The following is a 16,732-nucleotide window of genomic DNA, read 5'->3' as shown; positions in this document are numbered from 1 at the left end:
TTGGGCCGTGCCCCAGCCCAGTGGACAGAAACCCTGCAGACACAATGCAGGGGATCCTCTGTGCATGAGCTGCAGAGGAAATACCTTTTCTTTATTATTAATTTTTTAATATATTTTATTGAGTTTTCACAGAGAGGAAGGGAGAGGGATAGAGAGTTAGAAACATTGATGAGAGAGAAACATCGATCAGCTGCCTCCTGAACACCTCCTACTGGGGATGTGCCCACAACCAAGGTACATGCCCTTGACCAGAATGGAACCTGGGACCCTTCAGTCCACAGGCCAATGCTCTATCCCCTGAGCCAAATTGGTTAAGGCGGAAACACCTTTTCTGAAGGCTCATTGGCTAAGCTCCCTGTAAGCTGCCTCTCTCAGTGTTCTTGGTAACTTGAGTAATAAGAATGCAAGAAGGTTATCTAGGGTTTTTCCACCACACTCATAGAGGAAAAACTAAGGTCTGCTGCTGGAGGGGCTAAGAAATTTCATATCCTGCCGAAACCTGTTTGGCTCAATGGATAGAGCGTCGGCTTGGGGACTGAAAGGTCCCGGGTTCGATTCCGGTCAAGGGCATGTACCTTGCTTGCGGGCACATCCTCAGTAGGGGGTGTGCAAGAGGCAGCTGATTGATGACTCTCTCTCATCGATGTTTCTAAACTCTCTGTCTCTCTCCCTTCCTCTGTACAAAATCAATAAAATATATTAAAAAAAGAAAAAGAAATCTCATATCCTGCCCTAGCCAGTTTGGCTTAGTGGATAGAGCCTCAGCCTGCCAACCTCGGGGACTGGGTTCGATTCTGATCAAGGGCATGTACCTAGGTTGTAGGCTCCTACCTGGCCAGAGCCCAGGTCAGGTCTCATGCAGGAGGCAACCAATCGAAGTGTCCCTCTCACATTGATGTTTTTATCTTTCCCTCTCTCTTCCAAGCTCTCTAAAAATCAATGGAAACATATCCTCAGGTGAAGATAAAAAAAAAAAAAAAAAAAAGAAATGTCATATCCTAGAAAGACACATCTTGAAAGTGCCTAAAGAAAGTTGTCATTTTCTCATGGTGAAGGGACTGGTGTCTGTGTTAATGAGAACACCTTGGCAACTGTAACAGTGGCAGCAGCATCGGGGTGATGGGGCTGTTGCCTTCCCCTGATCAGCCCACAGAGGAAGGCCAGACTGCGGCTTAGGCCCGCTTCCCAGTCTGTGAGAGGGGGCAGGCTTGGCTGAGGGGACACACACCCCCCCCTGCACTAGTGCACGAATTTCGTGCACCAGTCCTCTAGTATTTTAATAAGAGTGTATTCTCCACGAGGGCTTTTACATTCCCTAAATTTCTCTTTCTGAGCTAGGTGAGGCATGAGTCATTGTTAGGTCTAAATAATGCTGGTTTAGGTAAGATGAATTTGATGAGAAACATTTGTGACTTGGATTTGATATTAGGGTTACACCTAATGCTGATGATTACCTCTCCTTTGCACTATTTGGTAAAAGTAATGTCCCACAAGAGCAGTGGAGTAACAATGACAAATCTTTACATTGCTATTCAAATTAGAGTAAAATCATAATTTTTAAGATATACCTTAATTTACACCTCAAGCTTAAACTTAGGTGAAATATTGTATTGAGTCTGATTTGGCTTTCTTGAATGTGGTGAATTGGGCTTATTATTTTATTGGAATTTATACTAATCATTATAATTGAGGGTTTTTATTTTACCTTAGGTAATACTTGGCTCTACCTTGATAAATGGGCATTTAAAAAATAGTTAAGTAGGCTATTGTTGATTGAAATGTTTATTATTCCATTGGAATTGATTTTTTTCAATACATGAACAGAACTTTAAATTGATTTTAAACATTTTATTCACAGAAGTATTAGAGGAAGCTCTTGTAGGAAATGACAGTGAAGGCCCACTATGTGAATTGCTTTTTTTCTTCCTGACTGCCATCTTCCAGGCAATAGCTGAAGAAGAAGAGGAAGTTGCCAAAGAGCAAATAACTGATGCTGACACCAAAGGTCAGAATTCATATTATTGTTGATTGGTAGTGGTTTTGTAGTGATACTCATTTTTGAAGGTTATTTTAAAATTAACTTGGCTTTTATAGTTATAAAACATAGTTGTTCAAGTTACCAAATTCTTGAGTCATATACTAGGAATGCATTATCAGTTTTTTTATAAAACCTTTCTTTTGTTGTATCCTGTGTCTGATACCTTGAAAATATTTTCTCCCCAATCTATCTTGCTTTTTATTCCATTAGATTTCTCCTACCATATAGTATCATTACGGATTTCATTGACTAGTAGCTGTAATTCCAAGAGATTCTGCTAGTTGCACTGTTTTGCCCCACCTAAGGAAATACTTTTATTGTTGTTATTAATAACTTAAATTGAAAATACTACTGCTGATTTCATTTTAGATCTGACAGTTTTAAGATCAGAGTTAAGTAAAATTTAATTTACTTAGTTTGAACTACAAATCTTGCTCTTTAATTTCTGTATACCTAAATATCTGGAGTCAATTTGTGGCACATATTAGTGTAGGAATAATTCTTGAATAAACCCTTTTTTATTTTTTAAAGCAGAGTATGTTTAATATAATATTTTGTTCAGGATTTTCCTCAATTACAGTAATCATTAAGCCATATTAAGAGATTGATTTGGCTTCCTAAATAAAACTCTGTGAACTTTGCCATCTATGAGATTTAGGATCAAAAGCTTTATTAAACAATACTAATGTATTGCATACAAATTCACAATAAAAAATAACTATTGGGAGACATCTTGGTAGCGGAATCTTGGTACAGAAAGGTAGAGAATTCCTCCGTTCAGATGGTGTTGTTGGCCTTAGATAATGTGAGCTCATTTTCCTTTATGCTGGTCGGAGCAACAGGACAACGATGAGTATGCATACAATGTTGGTTGCTTTTGGGTTTTATAGCTTGAGTTCATGCAAAATATATTCTATAGCTTGAGTACTATTCACCAGATCCCTTATCAAGGCCATTTTAGCAGTGTGGTCCCTGTTGTCATCACAGATAACTTAGTCAATTAAATGAGATTCTACGGAAAGGGAAGATAGAAGGGTATATCTGTTTATCTAAAGGTTATCTAAGATGACAAGCACCTGCACTAAAGATGGATTATCTAAGACAGACAATGTAGCACATATTCATTCTTGTAGCCATTAGGTTGTCTTAATCACCAATGACATCACAGGGTTATTGACCAAGTTTTGACCTTAATACAGGACATAAAACTATAGTTTTTAATTAAGGAATTAAAGCAGATGAAATCCCAATGACTAAAAGTGGGTAACAAAATTTTCTTGAAAATCCCCTGTATAAAGGAAAAATATATGTGACTGTTGGTATTTGTATTGTCATTATATTTTATATTCATGATTTGTTTGATCTGTAATTTCTATAGCTCTACTCCTTTGTAGAACTGTCTATACATGTAAATGTGAGGTCTCTGAATAAGCATTGGCCATTAAATAAAGGTTGTAATGCTCCTTTTGAAAATACTTAAATGTTAGGGAGGATAAAAAACATACTTGGGAATTTTTCACCTTACTCTCACTTCCTTATTATTTTTTACCACATTTTACATAGTTATTTCAGTTTCCATAAAAGCCCTAGATTGTTCCCCCAGGTATCTTTCATTTTGTCCTCCCATTCAGTAACAAAAAAAGCCTTCCCACAGTTTTCCTAAAGCAATTGAATAGTCATATGGGATTGAATATTCTCTTCCTTCCTCTTAAGCTGGTCTTAATAGTAAGGTATTTTCCTGCTATTTCCAGAAAGGGAGAAATTGTGCAGAAGAGAAAAGTATAAATTTATCTTAGTGATGAGGAAACAGGTTCACTGAGATTATTTACTGAAGATTACTTAGCTAATAAGTGATATAAATTAAATATGCATTATTTCATGTAATCTTCCTGTGACCCTTGATGAGGTAGATATGATTATTTTCTGCCTTTTACATATAAAGAAACAAAATTAAGGAGCTTAATTAATTTACCCAAAGACACATAGCTAATAAGAAAGTGATGGGATACAAACTCTGGCAATCAGGTCTAGAGCCTCATAATGACTATGCTATAAGGGCAAAGAAGTTGAAATTTTGAATATTTGTTTCCCTAGCATGGCCCATAAATTTATCTGTATTCAAGAAGATCTCATTACTTTGCCCCTTGGTCTCTGTTATATCAAATCTTGGAAGTTTTTACCAGCAGTTTTTAAAATCTTACATTAAGAATATATATTCCTCACTTTAATCTTACATCATAAACTTGAAAGCCCTTCACAGCATAGGAATAAGAGTATCCTTATATAGAATAGTTTTGTATGTTGGCTGAGATATTCTTGTTTAGTATTGGAATTTTATGTACACAATTCTAGTTTATTATGATATTAAGAGTATCTTTTAGATAGTCATAACACATATAGTTCAAGTTTATATTCTCTTGGTATGATGTACCCAGATGACCAGCTCTAAGCGAATCCTAGAGCAGCGGTCGCCAGCTGGTGGTCTGCGGACCTCTGGTGGTTCATGAAGTCCGAGAGGTTGGCGACCACTGTCCTAGAGTGCTATTTACAGTTTCTGGAGAGTACCATTTGGTAGATAAATTGAGTTAAGTAATATTTTAACATGCTAATATAACACAATTAAAAGTAAATTGTTATTTTATTGGTTGTCCATTTCCTAAGCCTTTGTCCTAGGAAATAGAAGATTGAATGTGTGATTGCTGCAAAGGAAGAGAGCCAATGCACTTACAGCTCACAACTAGGACTGCTGTTAATTTTATGGTGCCTGTTCATTTTGTTTATTTGGCTTTATAAGTAAAGTGGAAATTGAAAAAATGTTTTAATTAGGAAGAATATAAAGTCTGTTTTTGGACTAGATTTGTGGCTTGGTAAGAAGTTGTGCATATATGTAGAATTTAGTCAGATAATTTCTCCTGTGTGGTATTGTTTATTATTAAGTGCCATGAAATCATCAGTAATTGTAACCAGAGCTGCCTTTTTCCTTTTGTAAAGGACAGCAGTTCTGTTTTCTAAGATTCATTTTGTGAGCTTGTGAACTTTGGGAAGGAAATCATATGGTAGAAAGTTAATGGATCACAGAGCCAGTTTAGCCTAGAGTTTTTCTAAACTCTAATCCATAGAGTCTTTCAGGTTGTACAGGGGTTCCTTGGTGCCACTGCAGGAGAGTTGGAAAGATGAATGTGCAGGATTGTCATCTCCATAACCCTACTTTAACAAGGGCATTTTTTATCTCTTTTATAATGGGCTTCCAAGAAATAATTTGAAAAATTTGAAAACTGCTGATCTAGACTCATCACATCCATAAAAATGAAACTAATTAAGTGACTTTTCTAAAGCCTGCATAACAAGGAATAGGGACTAACTGCAGGAGCCTAAGACTAGATTATATACATGATATGATTCTTAGTCTGAAGCTGGGTGCACTGTACTGTGACATGGGCTTAAGTTTTGTAAGCTTAAAGTTTTTCATAGTTGATACTTTAATTTTTTAGCATGTCTGTATTATAATTAGAAATAATTATATATGCTGATGCTCTAAGTTCATTTGTGCTTGTTGATTTGCTCATTAGTCCTATTTGTAAGCTAAGCACTGTTTTCAAAGCTAAAGCAATTTACTTAGAAAATACAGAAAAATCTTCCTATTGTTTTTTGGATTGGAGAGTTTCCAAAATCAAAACAAAATTTAAATGGCTCTTTTTCTTTGCTGGTTTTGTGATGATTACAACCTACACTTTGTTATGATTCAATCTTAAGATATTTATAAAAGATTGGATAATAGCTGGTGTGGCAGAGTGGTTGAAAGCGTCAGCCTATGGACCAGAAGGCATGGTTTGATTTCCTGTCAGGACACATACCCAAGTTGTGGGCTCAATCTCCAGTGTGGGGCATGCAGGAAGCAGCCGGTCAATGATTCTCTCTCATCATTGATGTTTCTATTTCTTTCTCCCACTTTCTTCCTCTGAATCAGTAAAAATATATATATATATATATATATATATATATATATATATATATATATATTTTTTTTTTTTTTTTTTTTAAAGATTGGCTATCTTCAAGTAGATTTTGATTTTCAAAGTAGTATTTACCAAAGTTATATTGAGCAAAATGATTTTTCATTTTAAAGTTTATTTTACCATTTTTTGGAAGGTGTATGTGCATCTTGATGGTAACTTGGAAGTTGTCTTTTCTGTTAAGTAAGGAAAATATTAATATGTAGTGCATGTTGCAGGATTTAGAGTTTTAGGTGGAGAGTAGGCAGAATATAAATGATGCTTGTAACTAGTGTTGGTTCTTTTGAGGTTTGTGAATATTAAGTTGTTTGCTGTTTCATCATTGTGAAAGGACATTGTTCCCAAATATTCAAGCTTTGATTTTCACTAGAATAAAGTATTTATTTCCTTAAAGATTTAACAGAGGCTTTGGATGAAGATGCAGACCCCACAAAATCTGCACTGTCTGCAGTTGCATCTTTGGCAGCTGCATGGCCCCAGTTGCACCAGGGTATGTGTGGGCTTTTTTTTTTTTAATTGGCTTTTAATTTTTAATTTTATAAAGGTACATTTTACATTGCTGAGGATTTATGGTTTACATTCTAAATGACTGTTTTCACTTTTAACCATAGGCTGCAGTTTGAAAAGTTTGGATCTTGATAGCTGCACCCTTTCTGAAATCCTCAGACTGCACATCTTAGCTTCAGGTGCTGATGTAACATCAGCAAATGCAAAGTACAGATATCAGAAACGAGGAGGATTTGATGCTACAGATGATGCCTGTATGGAGCTTCGTTTAAGCAATCCCAGTTTAGTAAAGAAACTGTCAAGCACTTCAGTGTATGATTTGACACCAGGTAAACTTTGCAAGTTGGAATTTGTATAACTTTTCCACTTTCTACCCTCTTATGTCTCTTATACCCAGAAAACTAGCTAATGAGATATTTTAGATGATAAGCAGTTCTAAAAGAGAAAGAGAAAATATGGTCTTTAAAAAAAAAGTGTTGGAATACCAATAGTCTCATATGTTGAGACTACTTTTCATATTATCTTTAATTAATTAGGATTTTCTTTTTTTATTTGGGTTTTCTATTTAAATTTTTTTATTTGTCTACTGAATATACTAAGTTAAAAGGATAAGTGAGAATTCGCTTTCATTTTTATTAGTATATCAGAAGTTTAAGCTGTAACTACTAAATTCCAACACTTGCTTGAATAAACGTTTGAGGTTTGAGAAACAGTATAAAAGTTATTTTTCGCTACCTTTTTAAATAAAAAAAATTGTAATATAGACTAGATTTGTGGCTTGGTAAGAAGTTCTGCATATATGTAGAATTTAGTCAGATAATTTCTATATAGAGAGAGTTTAATTTTATGTGATTAAGAAAACAGAACATATAGGACCTTAATTTCTACCATTCATATAGTTTTTATAATTTATGCTAGTGTTTCTGAATAGTCTTTTCAGAGTAGCAATTTGCCTATTGCCATTATAAAGAAAATTCGTGTGATTATAATTTAGTTTTGATTTGAACTTTATCTATGAGTCTAAAAATTGAAACTTGAAAAATAATTCTTTATAGTTAGAAGATTTTCCACGCTCTAGCCAGTTTGGTTCAGTGGATAGAGTGTTTACCCACAGGGGTAATGGATTTGATTCTGGTCAAGGTCACATACCTCCAGTTTGCAGTCTCAATCCCCAGCCCCGACTAGGGCCCCGTATGGGAGACAATAAATCAATGTGTGTCTCTCCCTCCCTTTCACTTTCTCTAAAAAAGCAATGGAAAAAATATCCTCAGGTCAGGTGAGGATTAATTAAAAAAAAAATTATTTCATGTCTTTTTCACTAGTATATAAGGTAGTCATTAGTATTTGAAATGCCTTATATAGCACATAACTGTTAAATTTGGCTCAATGTTGCTTTTTTCTGAAAACCTGCCATTTACATGTATGATCTTAAGAGACTTTGCCCTATTCTTTTTAAACATTTTCACATTGAACCACAAATTAAAATTATTCAAACATAATTCCTTTTTTTTGTCATTGATAATTCAGAAGTTATTTACCTATTTTTTACAGGAGAAAAAATGAAGATACTTCATGCTCTCTGTGGGAAACTACTAACCCTAGTTTCTACTAGGGATTTTATTGAAGATTATGTTGATATATTACGACAGGCCAAGCAGGAGTTCCGGGAGTTAAAAGCAGAACAACACCGAAAAGAACGGGAAGAAGCAGCTGCTAGGTAAGAAACAATTATTGTCAGTTCTAATGAAAGCTATTTATTTTTTTGCATCTAGAACTGTATTTCACATTGGGCTGTAATGTGACATTGGCTCCCACTGATGTTTTCTGGCTTCAATAAGAGGTTATAAATGGATTGCTACATTATGGTTTTGTGATAATGTTTGGATGACTAATTTAATGACTAATGGCAAGAAGCTAAAAGTTAAAAACATCTGATAGACTATATATATATATATATATATATATATATATATATAAATATATAATTTTTAATTTTTTTTTTTACTTTTAGAATTCGTAAAAGGAAGGCAGAAAAACTTAAGGAGCAAGAACAAAAAATGAAAGAGAAACAAGAAAAACTGAAGGATGATGAACAAAGAAATTCAGCTGCGGATATGCCAATTAGGTATGGTTTGAATTACACTGTTCATCTTGCTTTCCATAAAGAATAAAAATCAGTACCCTGAACTATAAAATGCTTTCAGAATTTTTAGAAAACTAGTATTCTATAGATAAAATAATTGTTTTATGAGCCTATGAAAGTTATGTAGTATGGAGAGCCCTCAAGTATACGTGTTGTGTAGTTTTCTTTTGTGTGTGTCTGTTTTATCTTTATTGTTGAGATTATTCAGATGTCCCTCTTTTTTCTCCCCATCGCCCTCTTCCACCTGGTCCCCGCCCCACCCTAGGCCTTCGACACCCTAATTGTCTGAGTCCAAGGTAATGCATATATGCATATAAGATATTTTTTTAATCTCTTCCCGCCCCCACCCCTTACTCTGAGAGTCGTCAGTCTGTTCCATTTCCATGCCTCTGGTTCTATTTTATTCACCAGTTTATTCTGTTCATTATATTACTTATTCGTTTATTTTGATTTTTAGATTCAATTATTGATAGGTATGTATTTATTGCCACTTTGTTCATACTTTTTATCTTTACTCTTTTCTTCTTCCTCTCCTTAAGATACCCTTCAACATTTCATATAATACTGGTTCATCATTAGATGAACTCCTTTACCTTTTTCTTGTCTGTGAAGTTCTTTATTTGAACTTCAACTCTAAATGATCATTTTGCTGTGTAGAGTAATCTTGGTTGTAGGTCCTTGCTATTCATCACTTGGAATATTTCTTGCCCCTCCCTTGTGACCTGCATAGTTTCTGTTGAGAAATCAGCTGACAGTTGTATGGATGCTCCCTTGCAGGTAACTAACCATTTTTCTCTTGCTGCTTTTAAGATTCTCTCTTTGTCTTTAACCCTTGGCATTTTAAATATGATATGTTTTGGTGTAGTCCTCTTTGGGTTCCTCTTGTTTGAAGTTCTCTGTGCTTCCTGGACTTGTAAGTCTATTTCTTGCACCAGGTAGGGGAAGTTTTTTGTCATTATTTCTTCAAATAGGTTTTCAATATCTTGCTCTCTCTCTTCCTTTGGCACCTCCATAAAGTGGATGTTGGTATGCTTGAAGTTGTCCCAGAGTATCCTTACACTGTCTTCATATTTTTTGAATCTTTTTTCTTTTTGCTCTTCTGGTTGGATGTCTTTTGCTTCCTTATATTTCAAATCATTGATTTGATTCTCAGGATCCTCTAGTCCAGTGTTTCCCAAACTTCTCTCATGATGAGAATCACCTGGTGGAGTTGTTAAAACACAGATTCCTGAATCCCAACTAAGAAGTGCTAAACTAGAATTTTTGGGAACATATAGGTAAAATTGTATACTTAACTAGTGCTCTAACACAGATATTATATACAGAGCACTAAGTTAGGTATGCAATTTTACCTATATGTTCTCAAAAATTCTAGTTTAGCACTTCTTAGTTGGGATTCAGGAATCTGTGTTTTAACAACTCCACCAGGTGATTCTCATCATGAGAGAAGTTTGGGAAACACTGCTCTAGTCTACTGTTGAATCCCTGTAAATTGTTCTTTATTTCAGTCAGTGTATGCTTAATTTCTTACTAGTCCTTTTCCATTTTTTTGGCATTCTCACTGGGATTCTTAAAAGGTCTCACTAAGTCCCCTGGAGGTTTGCAGAAGATTCTTGAGTAACCTTTTAAGTGTGGTTTTGAACTCTATATCTAGTACTTTGCTTTCTTCCATTTCTTTCATTTATGACATGCTTCTTTGTCTCTACATTATGGCTGCTCCCCTATGTTTGTTTCTGTGTATTGGTTAGAGCTGCTATGTCTTCTGAAGTTGGTAGCATGGCCTTGTGTAGTAGGTGTCCTAAGGGCCCAGTGCCTCAGCCTCCCCAGTCATCTGAGCTGGGCACTCTAGGTGCATCCCTGTATGGGCTATGAGCACAGTCTTGTTGTAATTGAGCCTTGATTGCTGTTGGCGTCACTGGGAGGAATTGACCTCCAGGCCAATTGGCTGTGAGGACCAGTTGTATCTGCAATCAGAGAACTGCTGTGCGGGAGACACACCTGTGGATCAGGACTTGCTTCAGTGGGGTTTTGGTGCTCACTGAGTCTGCCCCTTGAATGTGTCGCTTCTGGATGTGAAGAATTATAATCTGGTATGATTTCACACTGACCACTGGGAACACTGGCTCTTGGTCTCCAAGGAGGTGCAAAGTCAGCCACTGCCTGGGGCCACCCAGCAGGAGCTACAGAGACATCTGCAGATTCCTCTTCTTTGTTATCAGATTTGGAAGTGCCCGGGTGAGGTCTAGCTGTGGAACAAGGCAGGCTGGTTTTGGTGCTGGGTCTTGGGCATTTTTTTTTTTTTTTTTTTTTTTTTTGAGAGAGAGATTTGGGGCTTTCTGACCCAGCTGCAGCTTGTTTGACAGATTTTAGCCTGAGCAAGGACAGGCCATTCATATGCAAAAGCCACTGCACACACTTTGTTGGGGTTGTAAATTAGGTGGGGCAGGGTCTCAGGGAATCACCAGGGCAGAGCAGACAGAAATAGCCCAGGGAGCACCCCCTTCTGGGAGAAAGCCGACCCAGAGTTCCTGCCCCAATGGCAGGCAGTCCAGTTCCTCCTCGTATGTGTCTGTGTCCCCCAGAGCCTCATCCTGATACTGGAGCTCAGAGAAAGCAGAACCTTGTAGGTTGAGTCTGTGGTAATGGCCTTTTAAGAGGAACAGCTAGGTCTCCAGCAGCCCCTGTCACTGAACCCCAAACCAGACTGGTTTTTACGGCCATAGTTATGAGGACTTCTCTTCCCAGCACTGGAGCCTGGGCTGGAGGGCTGGTATGAGGCTGCTATCCCTTGCTCCTCTGGGCAGCCTCTGGCCTCCTCAGAAACCATGTCCCTCCCAACTGAAAAAGCTGACCGCGTTGGTGCCAGACCAGCTCATCCACACCTCTGCACCTCCTCCCAGTCAGTCCTGGTGTGCTTTCTTCTTTACCTCTCGAGTTGTAGGACTTCCATTCAGCCAGCTTTCTGGTGGGTCTGGATGATGGTGGTTCTGTATTTTAGGTGTAATTTTTATATGGTTGTGGGAGGCAGTGAGCACAGGCGTTTACCTATGCTGCCATCTTGGTCTTGTCTTGTGTGTGTGTGTTTTTGTGTGTTTTTTTAAGAATTATAAATATTATATATTGTTACATCTGTGAGTAAAAGGTTGAGACCAAAATGGCATCAGTCCATGTGTTGTGTTTAAAAGTGCTTCCAGAGCCCTCGTCAGTTCAGCTCAGTTGATTGAGCATTGGCCTATGGACTGAAGGGTCTGGGGTTCGATTCTGGTCAAGGGCACATACCTCCATTGCAGGTTTTATCTCTGGCTCTGGTGGCTCACCCCTCAGTCCTGGTCGAGGCAATGAAACACATCAATGTTTCTCTCTCTCTCTGTCTCTTCCCCTCCCTTCCACTCTCTCTAAAGAATCAATGGAGCCGAAACCGGTTTGGCTCAGCGGTAGAGCGTCGGTCTGCGGACTGAAAGGTCCCAGGTTCGATTCCGGTCAGGGGCATGTACATTGGTTGCGGGTACATCCCCAGTAGGGGGTGTGCAAGAGGCGGCTGGTCGATGATTCTCTCTCATCGACGTTTCTAGCTCTCTATCTCTCTCCCTTCCTGTCTGTAAAAAATCAATAAAATATATTTTTAAAAAAAGAATCAATGGAAAAATGTCCTCAGGTGAAAATTAACCAAAAAAAAGTATTTCCAGGGAATCTGAAGCTTATTTCTCGTCTTCTCATAGAAATAAGATTACTAATTAAAATTTCCCAGAAAACTTTTAATAGGCTATTTTTAATCAGTAATATATTTCTAGCAATAGTAGTAAGTCCTCCACTCCATCACCAACATCATCACAGTTGTACACTATGTTTCACAGAATTTCTCTGAGCCTATTGAGGATTAAGGATGAGATTGGAGGTTTTGATACAATGTGTAGAGAAAGGATGAAAACTCCTTAGGTAATTTAGTGACTACCTAAGTGTTTTATTGCATAAAATATTTGGGGTGAAGATTGGCTATGAAGATAAGTGGGAATTTTTCCATATTGTAGATGCCAAACCATAATCAAATTTAGCAGAACTAATTTTTTATTTATAAAATCTGCAAGGGATGTTTTAAAAATGTCAGTGTTACAAAATTAGTACTGACTTGATTATACTTACATGTAAAAAATACTTATTAATCCTGAAGATCATAGGTCACAAGCATGAAATGGCTATATTTTATATGTCCATCAATTGAATTTGGATGCCTTAAGAAAGTTAATATATATGACACATTAAGCATAAGCAACCTAAGAAAAAATAGATAATTGGACTTCATAAAAATTAAAAACTTTTATACTTAAAGAACACAATCAATAAAGTGAATAGAGCCCTGGCTGGTATGGCTCAATTGGTTAGAATGTTTTCCAGAGCATCAAAGGTTCTTGGGTTTAATTTTCCCAGTCAGGGCACATACCTAGACTATGGGTTCGAACTCTGGTCAGGGGATCAATAGAAGGCCCTGACCAGATCGATGTTTCTTCCTCTCTCTCTTCCTCTCTCCCCCCTTCTCTCCCTCTCTCTCTCTTCCTCTTCCTCTCCCTCTCCCTCTTCCCCCCTCCCTCTTTTCCTCTCCCACTTTCCCTCCCTCCCTCCCTCCCCCCAGAATTAATGAAAAGCATATCCTCAGGTGAGGATTTAAAAAAAAAAAAAAAAAAGTAAAAAAAGACAATCCAGTAAATGGGGGAAAAAAATATTTGCAAATCATATATTTGATAGTGATCTAATATCCAGAATAGAAAGGTACTCATACAACTCAACAATAAAAACACAACCCAATTAAAAAATTGACAGAGGATTTGAATAGGCATTTCTCCAAAGAAAATACATAAGAAGCCAAAGAAAAGATGCTCAGCATCATTAGTCAGTAGGGAGATGTGTATCAAAATCACGCTGCTATGTACTCGCCGCTCACTAGAACGGCTCGAATCCAAAGGGGAGACAGTAACAAGTGCTGGTGAGAAAGTGGAAAAATCAGAACTCTTGCCCTGGCCAGCATGGCTCAGTGTTTAGTGTTGGCCTGAGCACCAGGATTCACTTCCCCGTCAAGAGCATGTACTTGGCTTGCATGTTGATCCCAACCCTAGTCAGTGTATATTCAGGAGTCAACCACTCTATGTGTCTCTCTCACATCAATGTTTCTCTCTCTCACCCTCCCTCTCATTTATAGAGGGAGAGATACCCTGTTTCCCCGAAAGTAAGACAGTGTCTTATATTAATTTTTGCTCCCAGAGATGCCTAAGGTCTTATTTTCAGGGGATGTCTTATTTTTCCATGAAGAAGAATACGGTACACATTTATTGTTAAATGAAAATAAAGGAAATTTATTACCTGTATACAGTACGGTAGTATGGTAGTTGTCAACACAAACCAAACTGTGAATCCTACGGTATCAAGAATTTACTCATTTATTCAATGACAATCATGTCATCATCTTCTGGAACATCATCATAACAATCCAATTTCTGAATTTCCTGGTGAATTTCTTGTGACTCGTAGGGGGGCCTTATTTTCAGGGGGATGCCTTATATTTCACTCAGAAGGAAACCTGTAAGTAGGTCTTATTTTTGGAGGATATTTTATTTTCGGGGAAACACAGTAGTGAGAGAGACACATTGATTGGTTGCCTCTGGCACAGGATAAGTGCCCTGACTGGGAATCGCACCAGCAACCTCTCAGTGCATGGGACAGTGCTTAACCAACTGAGCCACTGGCCAGGGAATAGCAACATTCTTTTTTTTTTTTTTTAAGAAGAATTTTTTATTTTTATTTTACACAGAGAGGAATTGAGAGGGACAGAGAGTTAGAAACGTCGATGAGAGAGAAACATCAACCAGCTGCCTCCTGCACACCCCCCGGTGATTCTCTTTCATCGACGTTTCTAGCTCTCTGTCCCTCTCTCTTCCTCTCTGTAAAAAATAAATAAAATATTTTTTTAAAAATTGGGTATTGGATTTTATTGAATGCTTTTTCCCCGTCTATTGATATGATCATGGGTTTTTGTCTTTCAAGAAAATAAACATGTTATAGACCCCACAACTTCATATTTTATACTCATTTAGCCTCACTCATAAATTATCTCTCGGTTCTGAATACATTTGAGTTTATAAACCTCGCTTTGCATATAGAACATAAATGGAATTTATTTCAAAGTTCATACAATTTTAGTTTTAATTTGAACAATAGAATGATTAGACCAAACATCCATATAAGTGTTCATTCTGCCTACTTATATCTGAAATTTTGTCTACCTTTCTCCTCCACTATTTGTCTATCTATTTCTACTCTGAGCCACCACCACCTCCCAGCCAACTACCTAGACTATTATAGTGGCCACTTTCCTGGTCTCCCCTCTTCTATTCTGCCAGGTAATTTTCCATGTAGCAACCAAAGTGCTTTTCTAGTCATATCATTTCCCTTTACTGAACTCTTCTACCTTTTCACCAGTGCTTTTTCTCTCTTTTTTACCATTGACTTTTGAATAATGCCTACAAAATCTAGTATGATCTAATCCTGCCTTTTTCTTACCCATACCTTGTATAATTTCTTTTTGTTTTACATTCTTTTTTTCTCTTTTTGTTGTTTTACATTCTTAAAATTATATGCTCTTTCCTGTTCCCTTCAGCCTTTGCATATATTATCATCTCTACTAGAAATGGATATTTTATTTCCCTACCAGCTCCCTCCTCCTCAGTCTCTGTAGTCTTTCTGGTTTTTTTGTTAGTTGTTTATTTTAGTCTTTCAGTTTAAATGTCATTTCTTCAAGCAAACCTTTCTTGATCCCTGAGACTAGATCTGGTTCTCCTTTAAATGCTTCCACAGCACCTTTTTTAGTACTTACTACATATTTTAACAATGGTTTATGTTTTCTTTACAAGTCTATAAACTCTGTGTCCTCTTGTCTACTACTTCATAAGCACACTTTGTAGGCAGGCAATAAGTAGTTTATGAATGGAATTATATATTCACTAATGAATATAAACTTTGTTTTTATCCTGAAGGGAGGAAGAAAGAGAAGATTTTGATACTAGCACTGACAGCAAAGAAATAGAGCAAAAGGAACTAGATCAAGATACAGTCACTGAAGATGAAGATGACCCAGGATCCCATAAAAGAAGCCGAAGGGGTAATACAGAAATTTCTTATGGATATGCTTACTTGTTTTTAATTGATAAGGCACTTTGTTAACTCAGCTGTTCTGACTTATGTATTAGATTACTTCCATTTGTGATTCCAAGGTGTGTGTGTTAAGTGCCCAACTCATAGCTGTAACCATTTTGTTGGAAAATAGTTATGAAGTTACATTAGTATATTTATGATTAGGTCTTTATTTATATGTCATTTATACTTTAGGGAAAAAAGACAATATACCTATCTCTTTAATAGGTCAGTTTCTCATAACTTCTACTTTTGGTTAGTCGGTGAGTTTTGTTGATTTTTTTTTGTTAAATGATTTTTCTATAATGTACCCATTCAACATTCATTGAATGCCTCTTAGTTAATAGAGATACAAAGATCAATAATGCTTGTAATTGGTGTCATATTTCTGAGAATGGAAATCTCTGCTGCCTTAAAATAATTGCATAAACTCCTGGATCAAAGGAAATACGTTTTTGAAAGTTATGGATACAAATTACTTCGGAGGGTCTTTAACCATCTTCATTTGACAACTTAACCCTTAAGTTTATTCTGTGCCTATAATTTGGATGCTATTTTTTTCTGCATTATTTTCTAAATGATTATTATTACAGAAAATGTCCTATATCATGGAGGTTATATTTTCTGATTGCAGTCCAATTGATTTAGAAATTCAAAACAAAAACCTCATATGATGAGTGTTTTAAAACATATTTCCAAGCAGTGTATCAAAGGAGAAACCATAAGGGGAACTAGAAAATATTTTAAACTAATCAATGCTGCATGTTAACATTTGTTTGATGTAGTTCCTCCTCTACTTTGATGAACATTTATAGCTTTAATGCATATTAGGAATCAACAAAGGCAAATTGA

General features: G+C 36.7%; 1 protein-coding gene across 2 annotated transcripts in view; it reads left to right on the top strand.

The window, feature by feature from the left end:
* BAZ1A (bromodomain adjacent to zinc finger domain 1A) overlaps nt 1-16,732 on the top strand; it is a 75,053-nt gene that overhangs the window by 42,343 nt on the left and 15,978 nt on the right. For both annotated transcript variants that reach the window (XM_084874448.1, XM_084874449.1), the window contains 6 exons: nt 1,859-2,005; nt 6,446-6,541; nt 6,663-6,887; nt 8,110-8,275; nt 8,570-8,683; nt 15,724-15,848. In XM_084874448.1, the coding sequence (XP_084730574.1) occupies nt 1,859-2,005; nt 6,446-6,541; nt 6,663-6,887; nt 8,110-8,275; nt 8,570-8,683; nt 15,724-15,848 (873 nt within the window). The remainder of the gene's footprint in view (nt 1-1,858; nt 2,006-6,445; nt 6,542-6,662; nt 6,888-8,109; nt 8,276-8,569; nt 8,684-15,723; nt 15,849-16,732) is intronic.

Source organism: Pipistrellus hanaki, assembly GCF_964339955.1.
Source record: "Pipistrellus hanaki genome assembly, chromosome: 1".
NCBI lineage: Eukaryota > Metazoa > Chordata > Mammalia > Chiroptera > Vespertilionidae > Pipistrellus > Pipistrellus hanaki.
The sequence above is the reverse complement of the archived record's forward strand: the minus strand, read 5'-3'. Positions and strand labels throughout refer to the sequence as shown.